Raw genomic sequence first — 14,606 nt, 5'->3', positions numbered from 1 at the left:
GCTGTTCCAGCCTTTTAGAGAAGAGAGAAGTGCTTTGAATTAATTTCTCCTCACTGCCGCACTTGATCAAAGTGCTGTGTGAATTAGCAGGCGAGTCATGAATGCATTTAAAGGAAAAGATAGATACAATAGAGAAAGGAGACGATATCATGATGTGAGTTTTGCCAGCCGATCGTTACAAATCACACAGCGTTTGTTGATGTTCATCTGAGACTGCATGTCTTTTTCCTTTGAGATCACAAGATGACGTTTCCTGGATGCCGGCTTCAGTTTATACCAAGTGGCATCTATGATGTATTCAGTGCTTAAAGATAAAATCTAGAGTTTACTCCATAATCTAAATATATTCTTCTGGATGGAAAACAAGGAGGGCACTTTTGACCCATTGTAACCTAAGAGGAAGTTGTGTTTTAGTGCGTGATTTCAAACTGGAATGTAAATAAATCTCAAAACACATGACATAATTCATGGTAAATTGTCACAAATGTTTCTAACTATGATCTCAGAGATAGGCCTGGTGTATTGATGCTCAGTACTTTGTAAGGGCTGACCAGAGTGTGTCTGTAGCATCAAGTATCAAACACAGTCAAGTACCAAAAGTTAGCATCAAGTGCTTTGACAGGTGTGCCACATCACAGACGCCCCAGTTTAACGCTGCATCCACATGAAATCAGGCAGACGGTAGACAGTAGCACAATGAATATCATTTTGGTGGATGAGAGCTTGACTGTTAAATGAGGTGAGGCCGGCAGAGAATCCTAAATTAAAATATTTTAACTTTTTGGAGTCCTCCGTGACAGAATTTACAACCGGATGTTCCATAGCTTCCTTACACAAGAAGATGACATGGGTGATCTGGACATTTCTTGAATAATTACATAAAATAATACATGAAAATAATTTTATTTAATATATTTTATTGTATACTTTGTGAACAGCTCAACATCAGTCTTGCAGATATCGTCATGCATGCATCATTTTTTCGTGATGTCCATAAGGTCTTGTCCATCTACCATCTACCGTCAGCTTGACTCCATGTGAAATCAGCCTAAGTCATGACTTTAGTTTCGGAAAAGATCTTGATTAAGAAGTTTAGAAAAGAATTGAGAGGTAGTAGTTCAGTCAAAGGAGGAGTACCCTTGAGGAAGGCACTGAAACTGCTCCAGGGGTGCCGTACTATGCCTGATCCTGCCCAAACCAATCGCCAGAAAAAATGTTGGCATTGTACGTTTCTGCAAACAACAGATACGTTACAATTGCATGTTATTTTGTAGTGGATACACTGAAACTTAATGATTCAACAGCACTGTGGTTAGCATAGTTAGGTGTCGTAACCCGCCTCCCAGGCCATGACAAATACAGGAAGGACAGCGTGGGTGGTGTTAAATTAAAAGGTATTTATTGTAGCAAAGTAAACAACTAAAAAGAACTACCAACTGAGTGTGGGTAATTAGTAAGTCAGTGGTGTTGATGTGAGTGAGTGAAAAATAGTGCAGTGTAAAACCAGACAAAGGCCAAAATATGCGGGCGCCGGAGGGGATGAGTCCAAGTCGAGCAAGAGAACGAGCAGCACTGAAGCTGGGCTTTAATTCTCCAGAGGCACTCAGCCCAGGTGCTCCCAATCAGCTGCTGCACTCCCATGACGCCTTCAAGAACAAAGGGGAAAAACAGTTAGTGGTGAAGGACAAACTCAGCAGCCCAGGGGCCGTCACGTAGGTTTAGGCACAAGAACCACTTGGCTGTGATCAGAAAAAGATCATGTTTTGGCCTAAGATACCCAGTTTTGGGGGAAACAATCCTGGCAGCAAAAGCAGCAAAAAACAACTGCTTTTCATACCTAAAGTGCTGCTGGAAACGCACCAATGGGTCGCAACAAAACACCCATGTTTGGAGCCTAACAGGCCGCTGGAGGAACAGCAACGGGTCGCTAAATCACAACCAGTTTTGTTGTTAGTTTGTCTCCAACAGTTGTCTGCAGCTTGCCAGGCATTTTGTCAGGGGATGGTGTGTCATCTAGGCGAAATGCCATCCATCATCCCCTCCACCTCCAGATGACAACTCATATAACTATGTCACTTTAGAAACATCTATATTCATTCATTTATTCAATTTTCATAACTGCTTGTGCTGTCAGGGTTCACAAGGGGGTCTGGAGCCTATCCCAGCTGACACTGGGCGAGAGGCGGTCTAACATGCTAACATCAGCATGCTAACATTCTCACAGTATCAATGTTAGCATGCTAATGTTTGGCAGGTAACTAATGTTTGCCATGTTGGTGGAAATGTCTTTTTTTGCAGGTATTCAGTCATAAAAAGTTGTTACCTGATGATGTTGAGGCCAGAGTCATTATAATTCATCCTCTGGGGGCCATGAATGTCTGTACACAATGTTGGGCCAGTCCACTCAGTAGTTGTTGAGATATTTCAATCCTGACTCAAGTTGTGAACTGACAAACTGTCAAGTGTTAATTCCTCAAAGTAAAGTAATAAAAAAGGATCATTTTGGTATTCTCAGGAAACTCTGTGTCATACTGACAGCAGCAATACCCAGTCGGCTCAAACAACAACTTTCAAAATGAAAATTAGATCAATAGCTAAACAAGTTTCCAGTGTATTGGACTGTTTACCTGTTTTCATTGCAACTGCTCTGAGAGTGTGTTCAGAGTTGATGACTTTGTTTGTGTCTAGGGGATTTTTGTGTTGCTTGCAGAGCCACTCAGTTCTATTTTTAGTGCAGCCGCTGACCTCATGGCCCCTCTCAGTCCCTCAGTGCCAATGGGACAGAGAATCTGGACATTCGCTTTCCGGGCACAAATACTCACACTTAGAGGCGTGTGGGCACACAGACACAAGCTTTATTTTAAACAACTATGCAAGCGTGAGAGGGAAATGGGATGTGCCAAGCTCATTATGTGGCATGTTCGGACGTTGCTAAATGGAGCCTGTTTGGTGTCTCCGTACTCTGAGGTCACTTTGTCCTTCCAGTCTGCACTGCAGATGAACTGAGCTCTGTGCCAACGGCCAGTGAAGTTCATTATTGAAGTCGAGAGTTCGAGGCCACCTTGCTTGTTGAATGCCCTCTTACAATTCCTCTGTCCTAGACATTCATTACACTCACAGATAAACACACTATACTCTCTGTGCGGGTCCTCGCAGATGCACACATTTACGGATGCACCATTTGGTTCACACAGATTAAGAATCAGCAGTATTTGTTATTCGACTATCGGTAACTGGCCCTTGATCTTTGTGCCTGCGAGATAGGTTGCCATAGCAATGTGTGTGACCTAGAGTCTAAGTAGTCTCTTGTGTTGAGCCAGACAAGCTGACAGCCGAGGTCTGAATGTGACATTAGGAGACCAGAGCACCTCATAAATCTGTGGGAAGCAGACCATGAAACCCAGCGGTGAGAATTTGCCAAGTTGTGGGATGAAATGAAAACACAAGAGTTTGTTGTCTCCTCACAAAGGATATTATGTTGACCCGAAAGCTCAGTCTGGTAGTCCAGTGACTGATTGGGTCTCGATTAGCAACTGCGGCATTGACAAGAATCACAGTTCAGTTCAATACAATGTATTCATCACATGAAATCACATAAACACAACCTCAGGGAAATGCAATCCATCAGTTCCTTCAATGTGTGTACTCATAACAGTGAAACAGCAATAAAAATATGTCAAACAGGGGGACTTCAATTAGGATCCTAATGACCTGAGGGTAGAAGCTCTCAGTACTGGACTGGTTTATCTGCTACCTTCTTCCAGACCTCAACAGAGAGAAAAGGCCATTATCCTAGTGGTTGGTCTGACTCTTTTTTGCAGCATCTGATGTAATCATCCTTCATGCATGGTAGAGCAGCGTCTGTAGTGTGTTCAGCCAAACAAACCACTCTTTGCAGGGCCCTGTTCGGTGCTGTTTCTGTACCAGGCAGTGATGTTCTCCATCAGGACGCTTTTGACGGAACAGGAGTAGAAATTCCTCAGTATTTGAGGGGATAACCGGAATTTCCTCAAGTGTCTGAGGTGAAACAGTCTCTGCCTTGCCTCTCTAAGCTCATTGACGTGGACATCAAGGTATTTGAAGCTGTCCACTCTCTCTACCGCAAACCCATTGATATAAGGGGGTGTGGGGGGGTAGTTCCTTTACTGCTTCTTCCCAAGGTCCACTATCATCTCCTTAGTTTTGTTGACGTTCAAGAGTAGGTTGTTGTCCTCATTGTTATCATCTGTGTTATCAGCAAACTTGATGATGGTGCTGGTGTCACCAGGGGACTCAAAACAGAGCCCTCAGGTGCTCCAGTGTTAAGGATGAGCGTGGCAGGGGTGTGTCCGCCCACTCTCACCACCTGGGGTTTGCCTGGCAGGAAGTCAAGGACCCACATGCACAGTGAGGTGTTAAATCCAAGGTTCTTGAGCTTTGTGACCAGCTGTGAGGAGCTGTAGTCAGTGAACAGCACGACTCCCTTTCTTTTCCAGGTGACATAGGGTGGTGTGGTGGATGTGTGCTATGGCGTCTTCTGTAGATTGGTTGTGATGGTAGGCAAACTGTAGTGGGGCCAGTGTTGTTCAAAGCACTTCATCGCTACAGAGGTGAGAGGCATTGGACTGTTGGTGGGGTTGGTCTTGTTTTCTTGGGCACAGGAATGATGGTGGACTTCTTGAAGCTCGTGGGTATAACATACTGAGCCACTGACAGACTGAATATCTCTGTGACTCTAGTTGGTCAGCACATAGTTTGAGAATTTGCCCAGTGATTCGTCTGATCCTGCTGCTTTCTTGGCATTCACACGCTTAAAAGCTCTGTGACATCATGCTCAGAAAGAAGATTCGGCTTTCTGCAGCAGATTATGTTCAATTCTGCAACATTACTGCAATTTACTGTTATCTGTTCATCTCAAATGGATTCTAATTCTGTGGGAAACACTGAACAACTATTTTTGCAATTTTCACCAGCCTGCGCAATGTCATGGCAAAAAAAAAAAAAGCCTGTGAACATGGCCACATGCATTGCAATGTTCTTTAGAAAAGCTGCCATGAACTCAGACATTTCAGGCCACAACAATCTCAAAAACAGCCCGCGAAATCCTGGAGGGACTGAGAAAAGGGAGATGGCTTTGAAAGGTGCACCCACCCATCCATTAACCTCTGCTTCAGCTGTTTTTGCTTGTTGACTACAGATGACCGCAAAGCCAGCATAGAATTTGTTTAGCTCACTTCCTATATATAACATGATCACAGTCTGATATGCTGATGGAAAATGTAACTCCAAAAATATTACGCCAACTTTTCAGCTGCAGCCAAGTTTTTCTGTGCAGGCGAACGAGGACATGTGTTGATGAATTTCTGGATTTCAGTCAGTGCAGTAAATCTCCAAATATCCCTGTCTCTAATCTGCGCCTAAATATGATATGATAAATACCATAACCGTACCAACATTTTCTGTCTGTCACTTTGTCTAGATGCACCATCCAGAAGGAGTGTGCGCAGGGGCTACTGGCACGCTCCTGGATCAGCATGGGCGAAGGCCCGCAGCAGTGTCCGACCATAACTCTGACACCTCCGGAGATCAGCATCGCTGCGGACATCAAGGTATCGTTAACTCCCTCCATCAAACCCATTTCATAGATCAAAGTTTTTCCTCATCAGGTTATGTTTGTAACGGGGGTACTGGTGTATTTATAGCTGATGGAACACTTTGTCTCATGACCACCTTTACAACCTGACACCTCTCACTATTATTACACACACTATTATTATTACTCAGCTGATCTGTCATGCCAACACCACCCCAACCTCCTCCTCACAGTATGTGCGAAACTTTTGGTAAAGTTGACTCTACCAAAGCATCTATAATCAATACTTTTTATTACAACAGTGTGTACTCGCTGCTCTCGCTGCTCTCGTGTCGGCTCCAGTAAGGTTAAATGAGCCGTACGAAATTGGAATATAACGTGATGTGCGTTCAACATCACACGCTGCCAAGCAAACATGTGTGACTGTGGTTGTTTACAGTTTGGAGCGTTAATAATCCGATCATCATCTCCTTCAGTCAACAAACTGATCTGAAGGCACACTTCAACATTTGTCCTTTGACACTTAGTCGAACCGTAACCAAGACAATGAGCGGTTCGTTTCTGTGTTTGACTTTGATCGTAAAACAGCAAAACCAGGTGTGTGTGTAAAACCAGAGCTAACCGGTGGCACAGCATGAAAGAGCATGCCATACACAGCTGTTTCCCTTTCTCCTGCGTGAGCGTGAGCAGTGACTTCAACCATTTACTGACAGTGATTAACTGGTGTTTAATATTAAAGGGTTCCCACGATCATGAAATTCCTGGAGATTAGAGAAACTGTTTTCCGGGCCTGGAAATGGATTGGCAATGTTTTGTTATGGCTCTTGTTATATAAGAAAATCCCCAAACATGTCTAATGTTACATGAAATAACTTCATAGTATCACTAATTTAAAATCTAGCGCTGCATTACATGACCATTAAAGTGTCACTAGTATCTCGTGATACAGATGGGCTGGACTGGCATCAAGTCATCGCCACGAACATGACTACTATCAATGAAAAAAGCCACTAAGAGGCTGAGCAGGCTCTTAACTGTGGCTTGTTCAAAGAAATCCATGCTGATGTCCAAAGATGTGATGATTTATTAAACAAACAACTGAGTTAACTAAAGCAAAATGAGATGAAAAAAAATATTATGTTATGTGATAACGGTCAACAGAAAATATTGGAGCCAAAAACTCACCCTCTTTGTCTAAAAGCCCCCACACCAGTGAATGAACAGGTAATTAATGAAAAGCTGCGGATTAACCAAAGCTTTCACATTGACATTTAAGCCACATAAAGTCTATAAATATTCACTGTCAGTGTGGTAAATGTCTGAATGATGCTGGTGACAGTTACTACTGGTGGATAGCTAAGTTTAGCTGGACTGCAAGGCTGCAGCAGTACAGACTGTCGTCTCCAACTAAATCTCAGCCTGTAGATCAAACAGTAAAGTATTGACAGGTTGGCTGTTTACTAATCAGCCTAATGATATCTAGTGATTTAATCAAACATACATTTTGATTTAATCACCAGGTATCAACATCTGTACATGTATTGATTGTCCAAATAGTTCAACCCATTATGTAAAGTATTATGGAAACGTTTTCAAAATTCATTAGAAAAATGTGAAGGAACCTGGATATTTGCTCAGCAGGAATACGTTACCTCTCCAGCTGCTGCTCCAAAACACACACACACGCATTTCTTAGGGCCGTAATAGACTTGCTGCTTGATTGAACGTACGCATACACAATTTGTCGTGTCTGTGTATATACTTGCTGCAGCACTACACAGCCAAAATGCACAATACTGGCGGCCTCCACTTGGGGCAGACAACAGATATATAACCCGTAAATCGGGTAGTGCATGCCGGGTGTTGTAAACAAAATGGATGCCCTTGATATGCTTGATGAGGAAGAATTTATTGTAATCTTACTTCTTTTGCGATTGCGGCAGGAAAAAAAGGCATTGTCGCCATCGGAGGTGGTGCATGCGGCCCCTCAATCAAAGCTGTCGAGAGAACGGGGAATTTGTTCCCATTGTTCTACCGATGCGCATGATCAACGAGGAGAAACACTGGGAATATTTCCGTATGTCGTTCAGTGCATTCAACAATCTGCTGTCTCGAATTGAAGCATACATCCAGCACTGCCACACACACACGCCTCAAGCGGTCATGTCAATATTGCATCTCGCACACACCTCATGGTACCTCATGTTGAGTTGTGCGGCCGACACGTCAAATGAGCGCAGATCACGCATGCCAGCCATGATGCGGTCGCGTTGTTTGCAGCAAAGATATTACGGCCCTTAGGGTGCTTTCAGACCTAGAGTTGTCTTGCTTCGGTCTGAATCAGGGACTAACTGTGTTTCAAAGTTGTATAATTGCCTAGAGTTGGTTCGTGTTCTCACGGCAGCATTTACAAACAGACCAAATCAAATGCCTCGCATGAGAAAGCTGCTCTTGATTGGTCAGAATTTCCATGTGGGAAAAATCCAGGAAGTAAAGCAAACGTTGAAGAAGAGTACACTTGCAAGATAAATGTGACACTTTCTAATGTCACAATGGAGGGACAACTACGCAGGTTGATTTTAGCGCTGCTCATCGTGGACTATATTGCTGTCATTGTTCATTTTAGTCAAACCATACAGTTTGAAAACGAGGCGCGGCTCCAACTAGAAAACAATGTTTTGATGCATTGGATGTGCTGAATGTGCATATTAAGGCAGTACAGGAGGAGGTGCACATTAATAATCCTCCAGGACTGTAACATGCTCATGTTTAACCCAAACAATGTGTCATGTGACTGCAGCTGGTTCAGTTCCAGGTCGGAACACGTTCTCACCACAAACGAACCGCACCAGAGTTCGTTTGTAACCGGACCGAGACCACCTCTTCAAGAAGGTCTCAGCCTGGTTGCTGTGTTCACACCTGCCCAAACGAACCGCACTTAGGGGGCAAATGAACTTGAGTTTGACTGAACCAAACCAAGCAGGTCAGGTGTGAAAGCACCCTTGGATTCATGTGGACAAATTGCTTTAATCATGACGGACACTCAGCTCATCTCATGTATCACCATCATATCTAATTCATATTAAGTTTTACTGTTGTAATGAAGGCTTGAGGCGAAATATTAAAATTCTCAGGCCCTCAGCCCCACGAGTGAAGAGGGCCCAGATTGCCTAGATTTTTCGGAAAAACATTACAGTTTGGTGAATGGATTTGTGCCAGTTGAAGTGTCCTGTATCTGATGATGCGATGTGGGAAATGACCCTAATCAGTCGGCTAACACAAATCCATTTTAAACTTAATTTACCCAAAAAATTTGCAGCCAAGAAATTATGCCTCTGCTCTATCAGGCATCTTTTCCATCATCAGCAGCTCTCAGGGAGCAGACTGGACTGTAACTTTGTAATTCAGGAAATCAATATAAAACTATTCCACGCTTTCTGATGCACAATAAAATTTAACAGGCTTAGAAAAATAAAAAAATATATCTGATTATTATTATTACGCATTAATATTGCCTCATAACATTACTGTGCCCTATTTAATTTTCTCCAACACGGCTGGTTTTTCAATTCAGCCATCACATAATTGGTTTATGACATTTGTAAATCTGATCTCATAAAGGCTACAATACGATCTGATGTAATTATTTCCATTATTTTGAATTCAGAGTGGGGCAGCCAGAGTTGCAGGGTGCCTGTTCCTGTTTCGCTCATTCAGCTCCAGAGCCAGTCTCAACAATTGTTTATGTCACCACCCTGAGTGTTCATATGAGAGGACACGCTGCAGACAGCTGTCTCTTGTTGGTCAGCGGGCACCGAACTTTGATTTACCTTTGGTATTAACACGTGTTCTCATATACAGTAAACAGTGACTGTGAGCTCTGTGGAACAGCTGCCTGGAGGAAATGTCAGCATGCCGGGACAGGCGGCTTTGCATCATGTTTATTAATGCACTACACTATATTTACTATAACAGACAGTCAGACATTTGATCTCGTACACATCAGGCTACAACATCTAATTCGTGTTTACTTTTGGGTACTTGTTTTAATTCAGGGTGAAAATACTGCAGTTAATCCAGTAGCTCTGTATTCAGAATTAGAGAGTGGTTGTATTTTCACCTCTTTATTATGTTTGCTATTAATGTTTGTTTGTTTGTTTTGGGATCTTGGGGGGAGGGTATTGCATTTTCTTGTTCAATGTCAAACATGGATATAAATAGCCTGAGCTGAGGGGGGTCTCGCTTTCCCAACCCCAATGATTTTCATTCTGTGTCTCAGTCAATAGCAACACAAACTTAACACACTCAACAATGCTTCACCTTAGTTTATCATTAGCATTCATGATTAGCATGTTACTTGTAGCATTATTAGCCTGTTAGCATTAGCACATGAGCACTAATGTTGGTGTGTGTTTATTAAGATTTTCAGCCAAATCTAACTGTGTAACCATTGACTTTAAATCGTCACAAAGACACCCAGACTGCCTTTCCATTTTCCTCAGAGCTGAGGAAAAGATAGTTCAGTTGTTCCACTGTCAGCCATTTCCACCACTGAGGATAATTCAATCAGGAGAGACTTGTTTTTATAGTAAAAGAATATTTATTAACATGTGCACATCTTTGGCGATTAGACCCTATCAAGATGGTGTGATTTAAGGAGGGTGATGAATCCATAGTTGAATAGGGAACCTCCAAGGGGTCTAGAAGCTGGTGGTGGTAGAGGTGGTGAAGAAGAGATGAGAAGTGCTGATGATTTGAATGAGTAGAGGAATGAGCTTTTGTTGAGCTCGTCCTGGACTGTGGATACGATGGCTGGAGGTGAACAGGGTGGAGGAGGGCGCGACAATTCTGCTTAAAATGACGCTGACAGCAGCAGAGGAGAGAGCAGATTTAAAATTTTGCAGTGGCATCCTGATTGGCTGATAGAGGTCGTGGCGAAGTGAACACTCATAGTCAGCTGAGGAAGCGGTGGGAGTTGGAGGGAGAGAATTGTGAATGGATTGTTTGAACTTACACTGGGCTTCATTAACTGCAAAAAAATGGATTCTCTTTGGTACCTACTGATACTGGGGGAAACAAAAGCAATATCCTCTTCCTGTTTTGGCTGCGTAATCATTCCTATATGCTGCGAATCGCGTCTTAATTCTCCCAGAAGATCGTACCTGGTTTTGCCGAGTATAAATGAGGCTTATTGGGAACCAATCTGAATGCAGATGATGTCATCATTCAGTAGCCATTACACTGTGCAACAATCATCATTTACTTCATAATGATAAGGTCAAGCAAAAAGGTGTCTATTTCCACTTTAAACAGTTTTAAACAGCTGTTGATGTACAGTTGTGTCTCTGAATTAAATACATTATTTGGCCTGACGGGCTGCAGTACTGACGTCTCCTGCTTTATCCCAAATCATTTGTACACAGTGATTCTAACTGTGGTTTTGAGAATGTTTGAAGAAGTGACAAAACTATGTGCAAAATGTCACGGTGCATACCAAATTTGATTTTTGAGTTTGCCGTTGATGGATTCACTAACACCTGAAAAAAATCACAGCAAATTTGTAACAGTGGAAAGACAGCTCCAAGGGTGTCCGTAAAATTAAAAAACATTGAATCTTAGCAAAAAATATTTTGCTTGTAGATTTAATTGCAGTAGCAGTCCAAAGTGGAAGACTGATTGCCATCCATTGGTGTCAAAAAAAGTTTAAGTACAGTAATTTTATTCAAACTGCAAAAATAGTATACCGCAGCTATTTCCAGTGAAGAAGAAAGAAAGTCTCTATTAATCCCTGAGGGGAATTCAGTTTTTTCACTCAGTTGTCATACACACACAGGCCTGCAATACACACACACATGCACATGTCAGAGCAGGGGGCTGCCCTTGGACAGGCGCCCAAAGCAGTTGGGGGATCAGATGGGGCTTGAGCCAGCAACCCTTTGGTTCCCAACCCAAGTCCCTATGGACTGAGCTACTGCCGCCCCACAGTGGCAGACCCATTTGAGTTTTATTAACCCATAAAGACATTGTGGAGCAAACCAAATACTATTATGAATAACATAAACTTCATTTGTGCAGCCCCGTTTAAGTAAGTTTCTATTGTGCGAAAGAAAAAAAGCAAATTAAACTTTAAGACTAAAATGCTGCAGCTTCAATATGTTGCTCTCAACATCATGTGCAACATTGTTCTTCAATACTTGTCAGTGTAGTGCAGTATAATCATCTCAGTCATGTGCAGCACTACTTCTCATTGTTATATCATATTCAATATAGCATTGATTATCAGGAGCTGTCTCCTGTTTCTCCACCATTTTAGTTCATTTCTAGTAACTCTTGTGCTTATCATAATTAGGCTCTGTTTTTTTGCTTCTGCTCACTTTTTATCTCATATCTTACTATATAATGACAAAAACTCTGTCTGTGTGTCTGTGTCTGTTCCACGTTTTTCTCCTCACTGACTTGGTCAATCCATGTGAAATTTGGCACAGTGGTAGAGGGTCATGGGAGGATGCGAGTGAAGCAATATTACATCAATTGGCCAATAGGGGCGCTATAGCAACCGATTGAAATTGCAAACTTTGAATGGGCATAGCTCATGCCCCGTGTGTTGTAGAGACATGAAACTTTGCACAGAGATGCCTCTCCTCATGAGGAACAAATTTGCCTTAGAACCCATAACTTGCGGTTATATAGATTTTCCGCCATTTTGAATTTTTTGAAAAACACTTAAAATCTATCTCTTCCTAGGAAGTTTGACTGATCTGCATGAAACTCGGTGAACATAATCTAGGGACCAATATCTAAAGTGCCCTCTTGGCAAAAGTTGAAAAACTTACTAAAACTGAGCTTCTACAAGGCAATGAATATTGCAGAGGTCGTGGCTCATCACATAAAGGTGTATAACATCTCAAGGGTTTCACCGATCACCACGCAACTTTGTAGGCATATGACCACACATAATCTGAGGGGACCCCTCCATTATTGACCCCATCAAACAAAATGGGGGTGCTAGAGAGCTGATTTCTTATCTAGGCAACTGGGTGGCACTATAACAACAGAAAAATGCTTAAAAATGGCTAAAATGCGACTGATCGCTGTGGCTCCCCCTGTGGCCCAATGTTGTTGTTTTTCTAATTTTTGGTATGACTAAGTCATGGTATGGTATGCTGTACATAATCACGGAAACTGTCAGTGTGTCATTCTGTCTGTCCCACATTTTTCTACTCACTGACGTGGTCAATCTATGTGAAACTGCACATAGGCATTGAGGACTGGCATAGGTAGAAGGTGACAAAGTTACCAATGGGTATGGACTAGTCTTGTATATTTGAAGATTTTGCAGGACATTTAATCTCTATGTTTATCTCTATTGTTCTAAAACTGGGCCCAGTGAGTGACCCTGACCTGGGGAACTCACTGGTTGCCTGGTTGTTATTGGTTGTGTATGTTAAATTGAGGTTACTGTACTAAGTGTTGCTGTAATGTGAAGCATTCTCTGGCACAAGACTTTCCTTAAAATAAATGTTCTATTGAGAATTGAATTGAATCAGTAACGTGGGCGTAATGACTAAGTGGGTAAATGCAAATATTAATAAAACAGCTAGAAGAGTCCAGAACATGACATCACTTTACTGTAATGAAGCCTTTAAAACCAGGAAAAGACCACACTTGTGATAGTATGATATCAGTCTCAGATGCTATCTAGTCTCATATCAGCCCCGAACCTTAAAGTAGGATGAGCTTCATGATAGCTTCTTGAGTTCAGTGATGAGCATCCCCAAAATCTGTCGTCTTAACTTTGTATCTTGTATGGAGTCCATGTGGGACACAGGGAAACTGTCAAATATCGAGTGCTACACAACACCAGCAGTCTGACTTTAATCAGACCTGGCAGGATAATATATTCTACCGCAAAAAAGAGCGCCTGTGTCATACTTACATGACACGTAAAGTGTTGTTTTCAAACATTTTCTTGCAGCCAGTATATCATGTAACAGAAGCATAACAACAATATGATAATTAGCTGGCTGAATTTTGACACTTGGAATATATTTGACCTTTAATTACAGCTCATAATTAGACGAGACTGAGAGACGACAGGTCATTAATTGGTTCATTAATGGTGGATATTTGCTTGTTATGTAGGTCAGTTTGGCTGTAATAGATCTACCAGCTGCCTGATCCACAGGCATCCTTCAGAGCCACAGGAAGCTGGGCTCAAGGTTAGCTCCCCAAACAGGAAGCAGCAGGCAGGAAGTGAGGGCCGTAGGCAGGAAATGATCAATCCCGCTGAACAATAGAGTGAGATTTTTAAGACATGTTAGCACATGTTGCTGGCCACTTCGGTCTGTGTCTGCAGAGCCATGGAATATGTCTTCCTGCTCTCTGCTCGACAATCCCGCCCCCCTCCTCCTTTTCTTCTCACATTGAAATCATTTAGCTGAAATTCAGTCATGTCAGTGAGGTGTTATGTTTCTCATTATACGTCTGTCATACTTCATCACATAGCCACATTTAGACGTGAATGCTGCACTGTGCCATCTGTTTCTTCATTGCACATTAGTTTCTCTATTTCTCTGCCTGAACTCCTGAAGAAACTTGACGTAATGCCAGCACCATTTGCCCTCTACCAACTGCACATACACTGGATCTGAGTATATGTGTGTGGGCGTGAGGGATTTAATTCGTAATTAATTTCTGTTAAGATGAGCAGTTATTTATGTGTGTGCTTCTATATGTGTTTCTGTCACAGGATGTCGGCATTCTGATAAATGGCAGTGTTCCTGATCTGGTCAGCTCCCAGGTGGAGTGCGAATATGGGCCGGGTGTTTCTACAGCTGCCACGGCGCACCTGGATTACGGTCCGGCTCAGATCCAGACCTGTCCTCTCCTCCCTCGTGAAAACTACCAACCAATCCTCCCCGGCACAGGTGAGACTAAGAACATCCATTTGGCTGCGTGCCAACGCTGCCAGCCATGTCTCTTCACAAGTACAGTTACAGTATGTGATTCATTATTTTATTTACAAGGTGTTGAG

At 42.5% G+C, this 14,606-nt stretch overlaps 1 protein-coding gene across 1 annotated transcript in view; it reads left to right on the top strand.

Annotated features, from left to right (window-relative positions):
• plxnd1 (plexin D1) overlaps positions 1-14,606 on the top strand; it is a 101,881-nt gene that overhangs the window by 10,501 nt on the left and 76,774 nt on the right. The window contains exons 5-6 of the mRNA XM_033628721.2: positions 5,459-5,588; positions 14,322-14,499. Coding sequence (XP_033484612.1) covers positions 5,459-5,588; positions 14,322-14,499 — 308 coding nt within the window. The remainder of the gene's footprint in view (positions 1-5,458; positions 5,589-14,321; positions 14,500-14,606) is intronic.

The sequence above is a fragment of the Epinephelus lanceolatus genome, chromosome 8 (assembly GCF_041903045.1).
Source record: "Epinephelus lanceolatus isolate andai-2023 chromosome 8, ASM4190304v1, whole genome shotgun sequence".
In the NCBI taxonomy this organism is placed as follows: domain Eukaryota; kingdom Metazoa; phylum Chordata; class Actinopteri; order Perciformes; family Serranidae; genus Epinephelus; species Epinephelus lanceolatus.
The sequence above is the reverse complement of the archived record's forward strand: the minus strand, read 5'-3'. Positions and strand labels throughout refer to the sequence as shown.